The sequence below is a fragment of the Doryrhamphus excisus genome, chromosome 16 (genome assembly GCF_030265055.1).
Source record: "Doryrhamphus excisus isolate RoL2022-K1 chromosome 16, RoL_Dexc_1.0, whole genome shotgun sequence".
Lineage (NCBI taxonomy): Eukaryota > Metazoa > Chordata > Actinopteri > Syngnathiformes > Syngnathidae > Doryrhamphus > Doryrhamphus excisus.
This window is the reverse complement of record NC_080481.1, coordinates 18,301,705-18,322,121: the sequence shown is the minus strand read 5'-3', so window position 1 is coordinate 18,322,121 and position 20,417 is coordinate 18,301,705. Positions and strand designations below refer to the sequence as shown.

General features: G+C 43.4%; 1 protein-coding gene across 4 annotated transcripts in view; it reads right to left on the bottom strand.

Moving 5' to 3' along the window:
- Positions 1-585: 585 nt before the first annotated feature.
- Positions 586-20,417, bottom strand: part of plekhg5b (pleckstrin homology domain containing, family G (with RhoGef domain) member 5b) — a 40,782-nt gene continuing 20,950 nt past the window's right edge. For 3 of the 4 annotated variants that reach the window (XM_058051923.1, XM_058051926.1, XM_058051925.1), the window contains 15 exons: positions 20,188-20,324; positions 19,477-19,637; positions 13,876-14,064; positions 12,380-12,553; positions 11,848-11,943; positions 9,338-9,538; positions 8,328-8,438; positions 8,090-8,239; positions 6,841-6,978; positions 6,645-6,764; positions 5,074-5,206; positions 4,849-4,964; positions 4,599-4,774; positions 2,155-2,964; positions 586-1,151 (listed from right to left, as the gene is read on the bottom strand). In XM_058051923.1, coding sequence (XP_057907906.1) covers positions 1,142-1,151; positions 2,155-2,964; positions 4,599-4,774; positions 4,849-4,964; positions 5,074-5,206; positions 6,645-6,764; positions 6,841-6,978; positions 8,090-8,239; positions 8,328-8,438; positions 9,338-9,538; positions 11,848-11,943; positions 12,380-12,553; positions 13,876-14,064; positions 19,477-19,637; positions 20,188-20,324 — 2,722 coding nt within the window. In that variant the 3' untranslated portion in view covers positions 586-1,141. The remainder of the gene's footprint in view (positions 1,152-2,154; positions 2,965-4,598; positions 4,775-4,848; positions 4,965-5,073; positions 5,207-6,644; positions 6,765-6,840; positions 6,979-8,089; positions 8,240-8,327; positions 8,439-9,337; positions 9,539-11,847; positions 11,944-12,379; positions 12,554-13,875; positions 14,065-19,476; positions 19,638-20,187; positions 20,325-20,417) is intronic. The other variant, XM_058051924.1, reaches the window with a different exon arrangement.

The following is a 20,417-nucleotide window of genomic DNA, read 5'->3' as shown; positions in this document are numbered from 1 at the left end:
GGATGGCGTCGCTTCCAAGCGCCTAAAACACCAGAAGGGTCAGAGGTCACGCTGTGTCCTTCCTCAGCGCTGATCTGACGTCCGTTTATTTTTGTCATCGTTTTGTCCAAGACCTTTTAGCGACTCCATCCATCACAGCGGATTCAAACTTTTACAGGGTTTTGAACATTTATTTCACAAGACTTTTTCTTCTTTGAAAAGTCATGACCCAAAAACAACAACATGATTTTGGATGAAAAAAAAAAAGACTACGTCAACAAAAAGAAAATGTACAAACGTTGGAATAATCATCATCTTATTCATATTTACATGCGGCGGGCAGCATGACAAAGAAGATCAAACTGGCCAAATTGGTAAAAGTACAAGGAAAAATATACCAAATATTACCACAGTAAAGTGGTACTTTTTTGGACAATTTTTCATTAGTTTGTCAGTGAGTTATGTCAAATTGAGACAATTTTCTGGTCCAATCCTGGCTTATCATTTCTTTGGCTTTGGTGAAGCCCTAATACTCTTTAGTATGAAATAAATATTAAACATGAGCAAAACATAAACAAAAAACCCTGAAATTATGTAAACAGACTATTTGCTGTGAAAGTATTTAGTTTGGAAAATATCACATCATAAACAATATATTTTCACCAAACTCGTCCAAAGTCGCCTTCATGCCACAAAAAGAAAATACGCAGCCGAGCCAACACATTAGGCTTTTTTTGTTGGCCTTTAAAGTCACGTGTGTTCATGACCCCGCCCACCCTTAATGGCCACGCCTCTTCTAACAAACAGGAAATCAATGAAAAAGAATAAGAAACACCTGATTAACTCTCTTTGGTTAGTTGGGTGGTCCCCGTGAGCGCGCACGTACACGTACACGCATGCGCACCAGATGACTGTCTCCTTGGCGATTCTTCTTCTGTGAAATAATATGTGCAATCATTTTTTTGTCGGAGCAAATTAAAGTCATGACCCCGCCCATCCATGCCCCAAAGCTCCGCCCCCATCCCCCAAAATAAAAAGAGGCAGCTCCGCCTCCTTGTGGTGCTACCGTCCTCTGCAAAGTGCAAGCAGTGAGAGTCTCCTCCTCCTCCTCCTCCTCCTCCTCCTCGATGGCGAGTGCATTGGTCTCAAGTGGTTGCCATGGTTACACCTCCCTGCGGAAGCAAAACACACAAACATCGGAAGGATGTTCTTCCATGGTATCGATGCGATAAAGCAGGCAAAGAGCGTTAGAACGTAATACCGCTTAACCACCAGCAGAGGGCGACATAAGCTCAGTTTGTTTGCTGCCACCTCAACATTATTTATTTTTATGACCACTTCTTACGTTTTATTCATTACAAATTTATTCTTAAAATAATTATGGTTTATGGATGTCGTGAAGGAGGACATGAGGGTAGTTGGTGTGGAAGACAGATTGGATGGAGGAGATTGGTTTGCTGTGGGACCCCTGGAGGGAAAAGCCCATACCTTTACAGCATCAAGTATATTCTTGTAAACTAAAAAAAAAAAAGTTTTATAAAAATAATATTACAAAAAATTCCATTTGTTAATTTTTCTGGTAAAATTATGATTTTTTTTCTCATTATATTTACAATTTTTCTGGTAAAATTATGATTTGTTCAACTGGAGTTTCTGGTAAAGGGAGGACATGAATAAAATAACTTTATTCCTAATAGCAACTTCCCTAGCAATTATCCGCTTTTCTTGGAAAATATTAATTATTCTTGTCAAATGCTGATTTTTAAAAAATTAATAATTCGAAAATGCATTTTCTTAAAATGTGGAGCACATTTTTTCTCATATTAGAATGTATTTTTTATGTAATTAAAATGTAAAATGATGAAATATAAAAAATAATGATAGAAATATAATGAATGTGTATTTTTTAAGTGGTAATATTACAAGAAACAATTTTTAGAAAATTATTTTTGTATAAAAATATTCTAATAAAGTCATAATATGATGAAATAAAATTGATAAATATGATTGAAGAAGAAAGTTGAAATATTTGTAAAAAAAACAGCTGTAATTTTTCACAAAATTTGACGTCAAAATGTTGTCAAGAAAAATAATTTCCGACTTGGAATAGTCTGTTATTCCAAAGTCATTTGATGAATAAATAAAGAATAAAGTGGATGTAATATTTGTACTCACGAGGCGGTGAGGGTGGAGTTGAGGACCAGAGTGGTGCGTATTCGGTAGAGCTGCGCTAGCGTCAGCTTCTTGTGCTGCTGGGGCGGCGACTTCCTGGCTTTGGGCGACGAATCGCCCGAATCGGCGCCGGTCACGGACTCGCGCTTGCTCCGGGCGTCGCCGGAGGGCGCAGCGGCCCCGTCGGAGCCGGCGCTGCTTGGAGCGTTGACGCCGGACGCCTCGCCTCCGAGCTCCGACAGGCTCTTGCTGAGCCCCAGCGGGGGCGTGTCCTTCCCACGGGAGCAGGCGTGGTCACGCGCCACGGAGGAGGCGGCCACCTTGGCATGGAGGCGCTGCAGGAGGTTGTCCTCGGAGCGAGACAAGGCCAGAGCGGGCAGCTTCCGGTGGCGGTGGACTCGGGGCGTCACCTGAGGGCGCCGGCGAGGTTTACACGAGCGGACCACGGACAGCTGCGAGCCCAACGAGGCGTCGTCGTCGTCGTCGTCCTCCTCCTCCTCCTCCCCCCCCGTGCCCTCCCCTTCGCTCTGCTGAGGCTGAAGTTCTCTGAGGAGCGACTCGGGGGAGAGCGTCCCGTAGGCGCTGTCCATGGACAGAGAGCGGCACTGAGGGTCCAGCTCCGAGCCGTCAGGCTCCGCCTCCTGGTCGGGATCAGAGGAGACGCCCGAGGATGTCCTGTGGAGACTTGAGGAAAGCTCCGCCTCCGACCTCTCTGATAGGACCGAGACGTCCGTGTGTCCCTCGCTGGGAGACGACTCGGTCGGATCGTCCACGTCCATCACCGACAGCGTCTCGGTGGAAGCGTCCGATTGGCTGGAAAAACATTGGCATGGTTCATGTTACGATTTAGACAAATATTCCATTCCTAATATTTACACGTGATCAAAGTTGGCCATGCCAGCTTTGTTACGTCTGTTGAAGGACCAGACTGTCGGACTGTTTATGTTGGGAATGGAATGTTTTTCATTTGTTCTTAACCGAGAAGTAATATTCCATTCCTAACATTTACACATGATGTTGGCTATGCCAGCTTTGTTACGTCCGTTGAAGGACCAGACTGTCGGACTGTTTATGTTGGGAATGGAATGTTTTTCATTTGTTCTTAACCGAGAAGTAATATTCCATTCCTAACATTTACACATGATGTTGGCTATGCCAGCTTTGTTACGTCCGTTGAAGGACCAGACTGTCGGACTGTTTATGTTGGGAATGGAATGTTTTTCATTTGTTCTTAACCGAGAAGTAATATTCCATTCCTAACATTTACACATGATGTTGGCTATGCCAGCTTTGTTACGTCCGTTGAAGGACCAGACTGTCGGACTGTTTATGTTGGGAATGGAATGTTTTTCACTCCGTTTCAATGCAACATATTTGCATTTGTTCCTAAAAGTAATATTCCATTCCTAACATTTACACGTGATACTGGCCATGCCAGCTTTGCTACGTCTGTTGAGGGACCAGATTGTAGGACTGTTTATGTTGGGAATGGAATTTTTTTCACTCCGTTTCAATGCAACATATTTGCATTTGTTCCTAACAGAGAAGTAATATTCCATTCCTAACATTTACACATGATGTTGGCTATGCCAGCTTTGTTACGTCTGTTGAGGGACCAGATTGTAGGACTGTTTATGTTGGGAATGGAATGTTTTTCACTCCGTTTCAATGCAACATATTTGCATTTGTTCCTAACAGAGAAGTAATATTCCATTCCTAACATTTACACGCGATACTAGCCATGCCAGCTTTGTCACGTCTGTTGAAGGACCAGATTGTAGGACTGTTTATGTTGGGAATGGAATGTTTTTCACTCCGTTTCAATGCAACATATTTGCATTTGTTCCTAAAAGTAATATTCCATTCCTAACATTTAGACGTGATATTGGCCATGCCAGCTTTGTTACGTCTGTTGAGGGACCAGACTGTAGGACTGTTTCTGTTGGGAATGGAATGTTTTTCACTATGTTTTAATGCAACATATTTGCATTTGTTCCTAACAGAGAAGTAATATTCCATTCCTAACATTTACACGCGATACTGGCCATGCCAGCTTTGTCACGTCTGTTGAAGGACCAGATTGTAGGACTGTTTATGTTGGGAATGGAATGTTTTTCACTCCGTTTCAATGCAACATATTTGCATTTGTTCCTAACAGAGAAGTAATATTCCATTCCTAACATTTACACGTGATATTGGCCATGCCAGCTTTGTTACGTCTGTTGAGGGACCAGACTGTAGGACTGTTTATGTTGGGAATGGAATGTTTTCAGGTCATATTCCATTCCTAATGTTTCCAAAAAGACGTGGAGTCGGCCACGTCCGTTGAAAGGTCTATGGTGTTGATCTTCATGTGATGTAAAGACGTAAGGTGGACAGTATCGTAGTAGTAGTCGTAGTAGTAGTAGTAGTAGTAGTAGTAGTATTAATGCAACTGTCCATGTCACCTGAGGTTGTGCTGCTGTTTGTGTGTCAGACATGGAGAACTAGCATTGGAGTTGCTGCTCTCATCTTCTTCTTCTTCTTCTTCTTGATGATGGTGGTAGTCTTCCTGCGGCGTTTTGGTCTTGATGGAGTTCTGCCGTCTGATCACCTCCTCGGTGCGCAGCTCCTGGAGATGATTCTGCGGCGGCAAAGTTGCTCATCAAATCACAGTCAGCCATTACGGCATCACGCCATCACGCCATCGACTCCCACCTGCACGCTGGCGATGGCCTCCATCCAGCTCCTCCCCTGGGGGGCGCTGTTGGCTTGGAACGTGTAGGCGGCCACGGCGCTCCGGAACTCGTTGAGGTAGATGAGGATGAAGGAACCTTCATCCAAACATAGGGGGGGCATGTTATCATCAAAATACATAATCCATACATTCATAATGACTAATACATAAAACATGACTGGACCGGACGCTAACTGGCATCTCACCCGCGTCCTTCAGCTCCCTGCAGACCACGTTGTGGATGAGGAGCGGCTGGCGGATGACTTTCACCTTCTCCACTCTCTTGACGGGCTTGGTGATGAGCAGCAGGTCGGTGAAGAGGAAGCAATAGACGTCCATCTGAATGAACGGATGAGGAAGAGGAAGAGGAAATATTACAGAGAAAACCTGTTTACCACCTTCTAAATACACGTTTATCACAATTAGAGCCCTCTAGACATGAAATAACACCCCTATAGTCACCTTTACACTCCTATTACCAAATATAGTAGACATAATAAGACAGAAAATATGTTTAAGATTGCACTTTTATCATGATTAGAGCCCTCTAGACATGAAATAACACCCCTATAGTCACCTTTACACTCCTATTACCCAACATGGTAGATATAATAAGAGGAAATATTACAGAGAAAACTTGTTTACCACCTTCTAAATACATGTTTATCATGATTAAAGCCCTCTAGGCATGAAATAACACCCCTATAGTCACCTATACACTCCTATTACCCAACACAGTAGACATAACGAGGAAATAATACAGAGAAAACCCGTTTACCACCTTCTAAATACACTTTTATCATGATTAGAGCCCTCTAGACACAAAATAACACCCCTATAGTCACCTTTACAGTCCTATTGTCCAATATAGTAGACATAATAAGACAGAAAATGTTTAAGATTGCGCTTTTAACATGATTAGAGCCCTGTAGACATGAAATAACACCCCTATAGTCACCTTTACACTCCCATTACCCAACATGGTAGATATAATAAGAGGAAATATTACAGAGAAAACTTGTTTACCACCTTCTAAATACATGTTTATCATGATTAGAGCCCTCTAGGCATGAAATAACACCCCTATAGTGACCTATACACTCCTATTACCCAACATAGTAGACACAACGGGGAAATAATACAGAGAAAACCTGTTTACCACCTTCTAAATACACTTTTATCATGATTAGAGCCCTCTAGACACGAAATAACACCCCTATAGTCACCTTTACAGTCCTATTATCCAATATAGTAGACATAATAAGACAGAAAATGTTTAAGATTGCGCTTTTAACATGATTAGAGCCCTGTAGACATGAAATAACACCCCTATAGTCACCTATACACTCCTATTACCCAACATAGTAGACATAACGAGGAAATAATACAGAGAAAACCTGTTTACCACCTTCTAAATACATGTTTATCATGATTAGAGCCCTCTAGACACAAAATAACACCCCTATAGTCACCTTTACAGTCCTATTATCCAAAATAGTAGACATAATAAGACAGAAAATATGTTTAAGATTGCACTTTTAACATGATTAGAGCCCTCTAGACATGAAATAACACCCCTACAGTCACCTATACACTCCTATTACCCAACACGGTAGATATAAGAGAAAATAATACAGAGAAAACTTGTTTTATCACCTTCTAAATACATGTTTATCATGATTAGAGCCCTCTAGACACGAAATAACACCCCTATAGTTACCTATACACGAATGAATGAATGAATGAATGAATGAACGAGGGAGGAAGCGGTCCTCACCCTGCTGTCTTTGCCCTCCTTCATCCTCAGCGCGCCCTCCAGGTGGAGCTGTCGCGTCTCCTCGGCCGAGGTTCCTCTCATGGGAGCCAGGAGGTCAAAGCGGTTGTACTCCTTGAGGATCTGAGCGGGAAGACGTGGAAAGGAATGATCCGGAACTGAACTCTATGGCTGTCGCTGTGGCAGCGCTCCTCCTCACCTTCTCCACCTCCTCACTGCTGCCCTCCACCGCCTCGTAGGAGTCGATGCGGGCGGAAATGGTGGCCAGCTTCTGCTGCTCCTGACGCTGACGCATGTGCGAGTTGATGCTGTCGATGAAGCTCTCCACCGTGGCCACCTACAAGTCAAACACCACCTTAGTCGCCTGCTGAGGAACGTCTAATAAATGTGGAATAAGCACGTAATAAATGTGGAATAAATATGCCATAAGCATGTGATGAAATGAAGACACCAAATAACACCCCTATAGTCACCTTTACAGTCCTATTACCCAATATAGTAGACATAATAAGACAGAAAATATGTTTAAGATTGCGCTTTGAACATGATTAGAGCCCTCTAGACATGGAATAACACCCCTATAGTCACCTTTACACTCCTATTACCCAACATGGTAGATATAATAAGAGGAAATATTACAGAGAAAACTTGTTTTATCACCTTCTAAATACATGTTTATCATGATTAGAGCCCTCTAGACATGAAATAACACCCCTATAGTCACCTTTACACTCCTATTACCGAATAGAGTAGACATAATAAGACAGAAAATATGTTTAAGATTGCGCTTTTAACATGATTAGAGCCCTCTAGACATGGAATAACAACCCTAACACCTATAACATGGTTGATATAATAAGAGGAAATAAGACATATAAAACCTGTTTACCACCTTCTAAATACACTTTTATCATAATTAGAGGCCTCCAGACATGAAATAACACCCCTATAGTCATCTTTAGAGTCATATTACCCAATATAGTAGACATAATAAGACAGAAAATATGTTTAAGATTGCGCTGTTAACATGATTAGAGCCCTCTAGACATGGAATAACACCCCTATAGTCACCTATACACTCATATTACCCAATATAGTAGACATACTAAGACAGAAAATATGTTTAAGATTGCACTTTTAACATGATTAGAGCCCTCTAGACATGGAATAACACCCCTATAGTCACCTACACACTCCTATTACCCAACATGGTTTATATAATAAGAGAAAATAAGACATATAAAACCTGTTTACCACCTTCTAAATACACTTTTATCATGATTAGAGCCCTCTAGACATGAAATAACACCCCTATAGTCACCTTTACATTCCTATTATCCAATATGGTGTACATAATAAGAGGAAATAAGACATAGAAAAGCTGTTTTCCGCTATTTGGGATTTGTATCGGGGATGGCGTGTAATAAGCGTGTATCAATGTAGCGTACCATGCTGCTGACGATGTCGCGGGCCGACGGCTCGTCCGTCTTCTTGAGGACGCTCTTGAGCAGGAGAGGATATTTGGTGAGGCGCTGGTGAGGTTTGGCCAACATGTCTGCCAGCTTGAGGCGGTTGCACTGTTTGTGGGTCTCGGCCCACTGCGACACACAGAAAGCAGGCGTTAGACGCGGGGTCGCGCCGTGGTGCGCCGTGGTGCGCCGTGGTCGGGTCTCCGCTTGGCCTCACCGTGACGTAGGTCCTGAAGAGCTCGTTGTCCCTGAGAAGCGCCCGCATGTTCTCCATGCAGCTCTCCTCCTCCATGCAGTAGCGGATGTACGGCTTGAACCTGGAGGAGAACTGGACACAAACACACAACTACACTTAGTACTACGTTTGCATGTGTGCTAACAAGTGCACCGTGGCTAACGTGCTAACTTCACTGGTCTGGGGAACCTCACTCCATTGATTGAGTGCACCGTGGCTAACATGCTAACTTCACTGGTCTGGGGAACCTCACTCCATTCATTGAGTGCACCGTGGCTAACGTGCTAACTTCACTGGTCTTGGGAACCTCACTCCATTGATTGAGTGCAGCGTGGCTAACATGCTAACTTCACTGGTCTGGGGAACCTCACTCCATTCATTGAGTGCACCGTGGCTAACGTGCTAACTTCACTGGTCTTGGGAACCTCACTCCATTGATTGAGTGCAGCGTGGCTAACATGCTAACTTCACTGGTCTGGGGAACCTCACTCCATTCATTGAGTGCACCGTGGCTATCATGCTAACTTCACTGGTCTGGGGAACCTCACTCCATTGATTGAGTGCACCGTGGCTAACGTGCTAACTTCACTGGTCTTGGGAACCTCACTCCATTGATTGAGTGCAGCGTGGCTAACATGCTAACTTCACTGGTCTGGGGAACCTCACTCCATTGATTGAGTGCACCGTGGCTAATATGCTAACTTCACTGGTCTGGGGAACCTCACTCCATTGATTGAGTGCACCGTGGCTAATATGCTAACTTCACTGGTCTGGGGAACCTCACTCCATTGTGTGTCTGTACTTCGCTTGGAGAGAGCCGACTGTAAGCTGCTGGTACGGAAAGTACTGGTTTGACCCTGGAATAGTCCGGCAGTGCATGGAATGCTGCTCCATGCCATACCTCCAGAACATTACAATGGTATGATATGCTGCACCGCCTCGTTATCAATACAGGAAGGCCGTGATTTGGCGGGAAAAAGGCAGCTGCTGACCGTCCTGAAGCCTTGGTGGAGGTCGGTGGGGTCCAGCAGGGTGCGGGCCTTCCTGGCCTTGTCCAGCAGGGGGAGCAGGACTCGGTTCCAGAGGGCCGTGTGAAGGCCCACGATCTCCTGCACGTTGCTGAAGATGCGTGGGGGCTCCACCTCCACCAGGAGGCCGCTCTCCTGCAGGTTTAGGAGGCCGCACAGGAACAGCTGCAACCATGACAAAACCATCACAATACTACACATGGTACTGCTACTTTCACATACTACTGCCGGTACTGCTGCTTTGACATACTACTGCCGGTACTGGTACTTTGACATACTACTGCCGGTACTGGTACTTTGACATACTACTGCCGGTACTGGTACTTTGACATACTACTGCCGGTACTGGTACTTTGACATACTACTGCCGGTACTGGTACTTTGACATACTACTGCCGGTACTGGTACTTTGACATACTACTGCCGCTACTGGTACTTTGACATACTACTGCCGCTACTGGTACTTTGACATAGTACTGCAGCTACTGGTACTTTGACATACTACTGCCGCTACTGGTACTTTGACATAGTACTGTCGGTACTGGTACTTTGACATAGTACTGTCGGTACTGGTACTTTGACATAGTACTGCCGGTACTGGTACTTTGACATACTACTGCCGGTACTGGTACTTTGGCATACTACTGCCGCTACTGGTACTTTGACATACTACTGCCGCTACTGGTACTTTGACATAGTACTGCCGGTACTGGTACTTTGACATACTACTGCCGGTACTGGTACTTTGACATACTACTGCCGGTACTGGTACTTTGACATACTACTGCCGCTACTGCTGCTTTGACATACTACTGCCGCTACTGGTACTTTGACATAGTACTGCCGCTACTGGTACTTTGACATAGTACTGCCGGTACTGGTACTTTGACATACTACTGCCGGTACTGGTACTTTGACATACTACTGCCGGTACTGCTACTTTGACATACTACTGCCGGTACTGGTACTTTGACATAGTACTGCCGGTACTGGTACTTTGACATAGTACTGCCGCTACTGCTACTTTGACATAGTACTGCCGATACTGGTACTTTGACATAGTACTGCCGCTACTGGTACTTTGACATACTACTGCCGGTACTGGTACTTTGACATACTACTGCCGGTACTGCTACTTTGACATACTACTGCCGCTACTGGTACTTTGACATAGTACTGCCGGTACTGGTACTTTGACATACTACTGCCGCTACTGGTACTTTGACATAGTACTGCCGGTACTGGTACTTTGACATACTACTGCTGGTACTGGTACTTTGACATAGTACTGCCGGCACTGGTACTTTGAACGCTACACCGCTCCATGCATGAACATCCAGGTACACACATTCATTAGCTTTGTGTACGTGCAGTGTTAGTGTGTATCATTGTGTACTACCTTTGTGTGTGTAGTGTTGTGTAGTGTTAGTGTGTATCATTGTGTACTACCTTTGTGTGTGTAGTGTTGTGTAGTGTTAGTGTGTATCATTGTGTACTACCTTTGTGTGTGTAGTGTTGTGTAGTGTTAGTGTGTATCATTGTGTACTACCTTTGTGTGTGTAGTGTTGTGTAGTGTTAGTGTGTATCATTGTGTACTACCTTTGTGTGTGTAGTGTTGTGTAGTGTTAGTGTGTATCATTGTGTACTACCTTTGTGTGTGTAGTGTTGTGTAGTGTTAGTGTGTATCATTGTGTACTACCTTTGTGTGTGTAGTGTTGTGTAGTGTTAGTGTGTATCATTGTGTACTACCTTTGTGTGTGTAGCTTTGTGTAGTGTTAGTGTGTGTCATTGTGTACTACCTTTGTGTGTGTAGTGTTGTGTAGTGTTAGTGTGTATCATTGTGTACTACCTTTGTGTGTGTGTAGTGTTGGTGTGTATCATTGTGTACTACCTTTGTGTGTGTAGTGTTGTGTAGTGTTAGTGTGTATCGTTCTGTGCTACCTTTGTGTGAGTGTAGTGTTAGTGTGTATCATTGTGTACTACCTTTGTGTGTGTAGTGGTGTGTAGTGTTAGTGTGTATCATTGTGTACTACCTTTGTGTGTGTAGTGGTGTGTAGTGTTAGTGTGTATCGTTCCGTGCTACCTTTGTGTGAGTGTAGTGTTAGTGTGTATCATTGTGTACTACCTTTGTGTGTGTAGTGTTAGTGTGTATCATTCCGTGCTACCTTTGTGTGTGTGTGTAGTGTTGTGTAGTGTTAGTGTGTATCATTGTGTACTACCTTTGTGTATATGTAGTGTTAGTGTGTATCATCGTGTGCTACCTTTGTGTGTATGTAGTGTTGTGTAGTGTGTATCATTGTGTACTACCTTTGTGTATATGTAGTGTTAGTGTGTATCATCGTGTGCTACCTTTGTGTGTATGTAGTGTTGTGTAGTGTTGTGTAGTGTTAGTGTGTATCATCGTGTGCTACCTTTGTGTGTATGTAGTGTTGTGTAGTGTTGTGTAGCGTCGGCGCGGTGGCGTGCGTGCTCACGTCGGTGATGACTCGGAGCTTTTTGATGTAGCTAGCCTCGGTGTGTAGCAGCTCCCAAATGGCCTCCTGCTGGTGGAACTGCCTCCTCGTCAGCGTCTACCAAAGAGCATCGTTAGCGTCGTTAGCATCGTTAGCATGCGTGATCATGTGGATCGTGTAAATATGAATATGTTAGATGACAAGCAGCACAAGTCCACCAGCAAAGCAATAGAAGCTAATAGCAGCTAACAGCGGCTAATAGCGGCTAATAGGGGCATGTCTGGAGGCTAAAGCTGAGAAGGTGTTGTAGCTGTTAGCAACATGCTAATGTGTGCATGTCAGCACTGATTGGATACGGAAGGAAGTATTTATGGATTGGTAAAATGAATGACAGTATGAATACACGGTATATAGTAGTATAGATAGTAGTAGTAGTATCTAGTATGTACTGTAATGCAGTGGGAGAAAAGTGATGAAAAATAATGAGTTGCATGAAGAACATTAATGGGCGTGGCGTGCGGCGAGGAGGAGGCGGGGCTCGGCCTCAGCTCACCTGGGCGTCGTCCATCAACGTCTGCCAGCTGTCCTCCAGGACCAGGTCCGGCTCCTGCTCGTCCTCCTCCTCCCAGGAGTCCTGGTGGAAGGAGAGCTGCCGCGGCACCTTGGGCATCCCGAACATGGTGTACGTGTGCAGCTCGCTCTGGAGCTGCTCCAGCCGGTCCACTTCCTGTCGGGAACGCCGCACAGCGTTTAGCAGCTGGCCGCAATGCACCCTGCCTCGTGATCCTTGTTGACCTTGACTGGCGGGTCAACAAGGACGTCAACGAGGAGGAGGACGAGGCTACACTCTTGGAGGTTCCTGGTGTTCCTGGAACTACGGTCTTCCTTATGGTTGATGGAATTATTCTACTTGATGCATCCCTTTGGTTTTTGGAATACTGGACATGTTTCATCTGGTGGGTTGGTGGATGGACGGGTGGATGGATGGATGATGGATGGATGAATGCATGGATGGATGGATGAATGGATGGATGAATGAATGCATGGATGGATGGATAGATGGATGAATGAAAGGATGGCTGGATGGATGGAGGGAGGGAGGGAGGGAGGGAGGGATGGATGAATGAATGCATGAATGGATGAATGCATGAATGGATGAATGCATGAATGGATGGACGGTGGATGAATGCATGGATGAATGGATGGATGAATGAATGGATGAATGAATGAACGCATGAATGGATGGATGGATGAACAGATGAATGAATGAATGGATGATGGATGGATGAATACATGAATGGATGGATGAATGGATGGATGAATGAATGAATGGACGGTGGATGAATGCATGGATGAATGCATGGATGAATGAATGAATGGATGAATGGATGGATGAACAGATGAATGAATGAATGGATGATGGATGGATGAATGAATGAATGAGTGAATGGATGGATGAATGGATGAATGGACGGTGGATGAATGCATGGATGAATGCATGGATGAATGAATGGATGAATGAATGAACGCATGAACGCATGAATGGATGGATGGATGAACAGATGAATGAATGGATGGATGAATGGATGGATGAATGAATGGACGGTGGATGAATGCATGGATGAATGAATGAACGCATGAATGGATGGATGAATGAACAGATGAATAAATGAATGGATGATGGATGGATGGATGGATGGATGAACAGATGAATGAATGAATGGATGATGGATGGATGAATGCATGAATGGATGGATGAATGAATGAGTGAATGGATGAATGAATGAATGGACGATGGATGGATGAATGAATGAATGAATGAATGAATGGATGGCCGGATGCATGAATGGATGGATGAATGCATGGATGAATGAATGAATGAATGCATGGTTGGATGGATGGATGAATGAATAGATGGATGAATGAAAGGCTGAATGAATGGATGGCTGGATGCATGAATGAATGGATGGATGGATGAATGAGTGGATGAATGAATGAAAGGATGAATGAATGGATGGATGAATGGAGAAGCCAGGGGAGTGGTCTTACCTTGCCAAAGGAGGCGTTGGGGGGGCCGTTGGAGCTGAAGAAGCCGCTGAAGCGGCTGGCGGCTCGGTTCTTCCAGCTGTCGGGTCCGGCGGCGGGCAGAGAGCCGCTCATCTGTCCCAGCGTGTCCGGGCCGGGAATGTTGGTCTCCCCCAGGAACTCCGTCATGTTCTTCCTCCTCCGGGCCGGACCCTGCATGGCGGAGGAAGCATCCTTTAGTGACAACCAGCACCTTGCTAGCCCAGGAAAATATGACATAATAATAACATAATAATAACATAATCATGTGTTCACAAGCGTATTCTATACCTTGCTTGCCTCATATTATATATTCATATTATCACGTTATTATCACCTTTCATCTTATTACACAATGTTGGGGTAAAAGGAGTAGAACTCAATTATGACTTCTAGAACTTATATTATTATTACTCAAAACTTCATCTATTATACTTCATTGTTTTTAATGACCTTAAATATCACTACAACAAAAAGAATTGATGTAAAAATTATTTAGTTATTAACTACAATCGCTATGATATATTTTTTTAATATTCATATGTTGACTCTGATCAGAAAATTATTTTCTTGTCATGATAACAATATTTATATTTTTTTCATAAATCTTAATTTCTTAGGGCTTAATTCACAAGAAATGATTGTATTATTTTGTATTATTTGGAGGACAGGAAGTGATGGGGGACCGGGGGGGGGCTTTGGCGATGACATCAGACAGGAGCGGGAAGGATGGACACTTCCTGACGCTCGTTACATCACCGGGGCAGCGCTCACCTTTGACCCCCCCCCCCCCCCCCCCCACCTCACTATTGTTACCCTGTCAACAAACACAGGCCGGCGTTGTGGGGGGGGTGGGGGGGGGGGTCGAACAAAGTCACCCGTGAAGACTCAAGAAGTGGAACATTCCAGGGAAGGAAAACAATTCCTAACACATTCCATTCCCGTGTGGACAAACAAACCACAGCGACGTGTTTGCACTAAATGATGACCGAGGGGGGGGGGGGGTAAGCATGGAACCAACCAAAACAAAAGACCCCCTAGTCTTTCATCAGGGAAAAAAAACTTTCTACCTTTTCCTGTTTTTTAGTCATCAGCAGCAGAACATAGGTAAGTTTCAGGGAAATATCGGTTCCCGACTAAAATAGGGAGCGAAAAGATTTTTTTTAAAAACACGAAAGCTGGATATATAAATACTGGAAGAGAGTTGAAACAATGGAAAAAAGCATTGAATTGGGCTCAAACATTGAATCATAACATAATAGAATTCCTCAAACAATAATAATAATAATAATAATAATAACAACATCAAAGAAGTTGTTGTGGTTGTGTAAAAGTCGGAATACCACGGAAATAAAGTCACGGAATAAAGTATGCTGGTAAAGAGTAAAATGCATGGAGATGATGAACCATATGGAAGATGAAACCAAAAAATATATGAATATTAATATTGATATTAATATCGGCTCCTGACGACGACGGAGCGGAGATGGAATACGGAGGAACCCGGCGTCATCCCTGGCGGAACGTCAAAGCACGCTTGGCGTTATCCGGGCCCTGGCACTCACCATGGACATGTCCGAGGGCACAAACACCATCCCGACCCCTCCGACGTGATCACCCCTGGGGGGCAACGGTGGACGCGCTTCCTCTTCAAAGCAAGTCCGGACTTAGTCCGCCATCTGAACACGTGAGCAAAGGGGTCCGCGGGGGTCCTGACAGGACTGTCTCGGACCTCCTGGCTGCTAGCGTGTCGTCCGGACGCCGATGAGGAGTCACAGCCGAGAGGGGTGGGGGGGGGCTGCCTCATTGTGTTTGGCCAGGAAGGAGGAGGGGGGGGCATTCCAATATTTGGAGGCGGAGTCCAGCCCGGATGACGGACTCCATCTCCTCCTTCCTTGTTTGCGCTACTAAGCTATTATTATTATTATTATTATTATTATTATTATTATTATTATTATGATTATTATTAAGGTTGGTGTTGTCTTTCCATAAATGGGCATAACATCACAGCATAGGAATATGAATATTGACATTTGTGTTCTGGCCTTCTAAGTTGTCTTTATAAGCTAACCTCTACTGTTGAAATATGATCGTTAAGGAGGAGGAGATATCGGAATATTTACAAAATTATAGTGTATATATATATATATATTATAATTATTATTTTTTATTTTCATGTAGAAATTGAGTACAAGTCACAGCAACAGCCAACCTATGAAAAAAAGTGCGACTTATAGTCCGGAAAATATGGTAAATAATGTAACATATCCTCTTGTGTTTTTGGAAAGATTAGGTAAAAAAAATGTATTTATTTAAAACATAATAATTAAAAAAATACATATATAACATAAAAATAAATACATAAAATAATAACATATGAATAATGGATATAAAATATATATTTCATAAAAATAAAAATGTATAAATTAATAAATATAATACATTAATAAAATATATATATATCATAAAAATAAAAAAATTATAAATTGATAAATATATTAATAAAATGTATTAATACATTTTAATGAAACAAAATAAATATACTGAATGTAATTATTAACTAATAAAATAAATTTTATAAATAAATAAATAAATAATAAAATAAATTTTTAAAAATAGGTTAAAATTACAAAATAAAAAACAACTTAATGTAAAATTTGACAAAAATGTTCCTGAAAAATAGACCGACCAATGACTGCTTTTCCACTTCTATTGGAAACCAAGACTCAAATGTGGGAATGGATGACCACTTCCGTGTTAATGATATCAAAGCTTATCTTATCTTAACGATTGTTTGCGTCGTTAACCTTGGTCGGGAAAAGGGGGGATTCTTTCCCTGTGAGACAACTGTATGGAAATCCCCCCCCCCCCGCCTGCCTTCATCAGGCACGTTGATGAACGACGCTGCCTTCCTGCAAGCTGCAGGAAGCACGTGTCCACGTTGGACTTGGTCTTGGTTGACGTGAGCAACCGTTGGCTCAGTCCAGCACACGTGGACTCGCTTTTAAACGCTTTAACTTCGGAAATCCTACGTATTGGCCAAAACGCCACAAATGGTCACAGACTCCAGCATGCCCCCGCGACCTTAATGAGGGTAACGGCGTGGGTGGATGGTTTGCAAATGGAATGTTGGAAATTGCTTTTGCCAAAACGTCACAAATCGGAATTGCGAAAACATAAGAAACGGTAAGTATTTGCGAAAACGTCAGAAATTGTAAGTATTTACAAATGGAACGTGGGAAATTGTATTTGCAAAATGGTCAAAAATCTTAAGTAGGCTACAGTATTTGTGAAAACGTCAGTTGGAAAATGTTAGAAATCGGAAGAATTTGTGAAAATTTGTGAAAAGTATTTGCAAAAACGTGAGAATGAAAATTTCTGAAATTCCAAGTATTTACAAAAATGTCAGAAACTGTCAGTATTAGCAAATGGAACGTCGGATATTATATTTGCAAAATTGTCAGAAATCCCAAGTGCTATATTGGTGAAAATGTCGGAAATGGTAAATATTTGCAAAAACGTCTGGAAAGTAATAAGAACTGAAGAAAGTATTAAGAACCAGAATACTTTAAAGTAGGAAATCAAAGTATTAGCAAGTGGAATTCATAAAAGGTAGGAAATCATAAGCCGTCGTCAATAAAGCGGAATGTTTGCTCAAGGATCATATTTTGGACGGCTAGGCTTCAATGCGGAAATCCTACTCGCTGAAATGGCAGAAATCGAAAGTATTTGCGAAAACTGTGTAAAATCGTACGCATTTGCGACTGCCAAGCTTTAGCGTTGGAAATCGTGAGCATGAAGTATTTTCAACTGCAACGCTTTTGTGCCAGCAATCCCAAGTATTTGCAATTGGAGCGTCGAAAATCACAAGTATCGGCAAATACATCAGGAATTGTAAGTTTTTGCAATTGGAAAATCGGAAGTATTCTCACGTATTTTCCGCTCTAAAAGCAGAAATGGTGTTTTATGAAAAGTATTTCTCCAAACGCCAACGCTAATAAATAACCGCCGACTTCCTCTCACCTTGCAGTCGGTGGCGGGCTCGGCGTCGGGCGACGGCGGCGGCGACTCAGGTATGTCCACCTGGAGGACGTCCCAGCTGTGCCAGGACGACAGGCGGCCCAAGCGCACCATTTCCCTCGCGCGCACAAAACGGACGCAAGTCCAAAGGATTCCTCTCCCGGGGGAAAAAGTACTTCCACTTGAAGGATTTACTTCCACAAAGTACTTGCAGACTGAGCCTGAAAGCAGCGCCCCCCCCCCGCGCCTTGACGCTACCTGACGCATGACGGGGCAAAGATCACACGCACCTCTGTAGCTCCGCCCACTCCCTGTTGCGCCTATGGTGGATTCTGATTGGTTGGTTGTCACATCAGACATATTTATTGATGAATCCACGTGTGCTTATTATATTAGATTATTATTATTATTATTATTATTATACATTAGGACAATAACATCAATGATTTGAAATATTCTAGAGGCAAATATGAAATATGGATGTATGAAATATGATTGGAATCTGAAAGGTTGAGTTTGGTTTTGTCATAGATTGGGTGTATTGATGGATTGAGTGGGGGGGGGGGGGGGTAGCGGCGGCCGGTGCCAACAACAGGAAGTGGATTCTTTATTGCCCCCCCCCCCCCCGCCAAACGGGAATGAAATATAAAAACTGTAAAATTGCTAAATATGTCAAATAAAATTCCAGTGAATGGAACTGAAAATAAGAATCAAACTAAAAAAATATTTTTTTATGAATGAAACCAACAATATTATGTCAATTCATCTTTATTATGAAATCATATTAGGATTATTTCCATTGTTTTCAATGGATTAGATTGCAGAATATGTTTTGAATTTCCTTATTTTTCCTTATTCCTTATTTTTATCTAATAACATTGTGTGAATATTTGTATGAAATTGTGTTTCATATTGCGAGTGGATATTACTAGCATATTCTTGCAAATACTGGTACAAATATGGTCATATTTCAACCTTGTTTTGGGGGAATACGGTACGAGGCAGTACGGTGTTTTTTCTGCTGAGAACGAGGAAATAATAAAAGCCCGCTGATATGATATGAGAGGCGTCGCCATGGCAACGTGATGTTTTACGGCCGTTTTACGACGCCAGCGAGGCCACGTTACCTCGAGTCACGAGACGCCAAAGCGGAGACGAGGCTTTATGGTGCGCCTAACAACTTCCTCTCCCGGGGAGGAAGGAAGGATGAGGACAAAGACCAACGGGGCCTTCGCCATCCGGGGGCCAAAACACCCATTGGTGGATTCGTGGATTCATGGGTTCATGATTTATGGATTCATAGTTGATGATGGATTCACGGTTGATTTGATATATTTCATTTCTTATGTTATTTGAAGTGAGCTATTTCATATGTATACACATTATTATATATTATTAATCATTAAAAATATACACTGAATTTATTTTCTGTACTTTATTATTGTAAAAGTATTTGTTTCATTTTTCACAGTATTTTTTAAATTAACTATTCAATTTAATATATTTTATAATTCCTACTTATTGATTTGAAATGGTTTTTATTATTGTAAAATATTTGTCACTCACCAGCAGGTCCACGCCCTCGCGGCGTCCCAGAGATCCGTGCTCCGCCCTCTCGGGGGCCGGCGTGACGATGTAAGGACTCCCCGAGGGCTTCATGTTGGGGAGGCTGAGGGACCTCATGTCCTTCACGCCCTGCTCCACCTTCAGCTCGTCGCCGGGCCGCGCTAAAGCCGCCAGAAGGAAGACGCCTTAGTGACGCAAGTGGAAAAAGAAGCTAAGCCAAGCCACAAATGTCCTCGCTGAAGCGGAACAACGAAACGGGAAGCTGGAGACCTCCATGCAAGATGTCAACAGGAAGTTGGATGCTGATCGAGGACGATACACCGTGCTTCACTTCTTCTTACACTTGGATGACGGACAGGAACGTTTAAAACGTGACTTCAAACATTGAACACGTGAAAAAGCTTTGATGATGGCCACAGTTTGACCCTGGGACAGACTATTCCTATTTCCCTAGTGGGCGGAGTGGGCTCCAAAGGCTGGAATGGAAAGCAGCAGCAGCAGCAAAGAGAGGAAAAAAAAAAGAGCGAGGTCTTCCTCGGCTGCGGCTGCTTGACTTCACCCCAGGGAGTCCACTCCTCTTCCTCTTTGGCCGAGAGAGGAAGCCGGCCCGGCGCTGATTACCCGCGTCATTGTCAAAGACGCGCATGGCGCCATCAGACAAAAACCTTGAGGAGAACATCAAGGACCAGGAGCACCGTGCAGGCGTCTTACCTTTGACCTTGAGGTAGTGGCCGCCAAATCGGTAGGCCTCGAAGTTGAGGAACAGCGGTGTGTTGGACTGGTCCAAGAACAGGTCCACCCGGGACAGGTCGATGCCGTTCCTCTCAAACACGGGACCCAAAACCTCCCTGCGCGAGAAAACACCAAACTTGAGTCCATTGCTGAGCGGCTCCACGTGCCGACAACACGACGACAGCCAATCACAACACTGGACCCGCCCA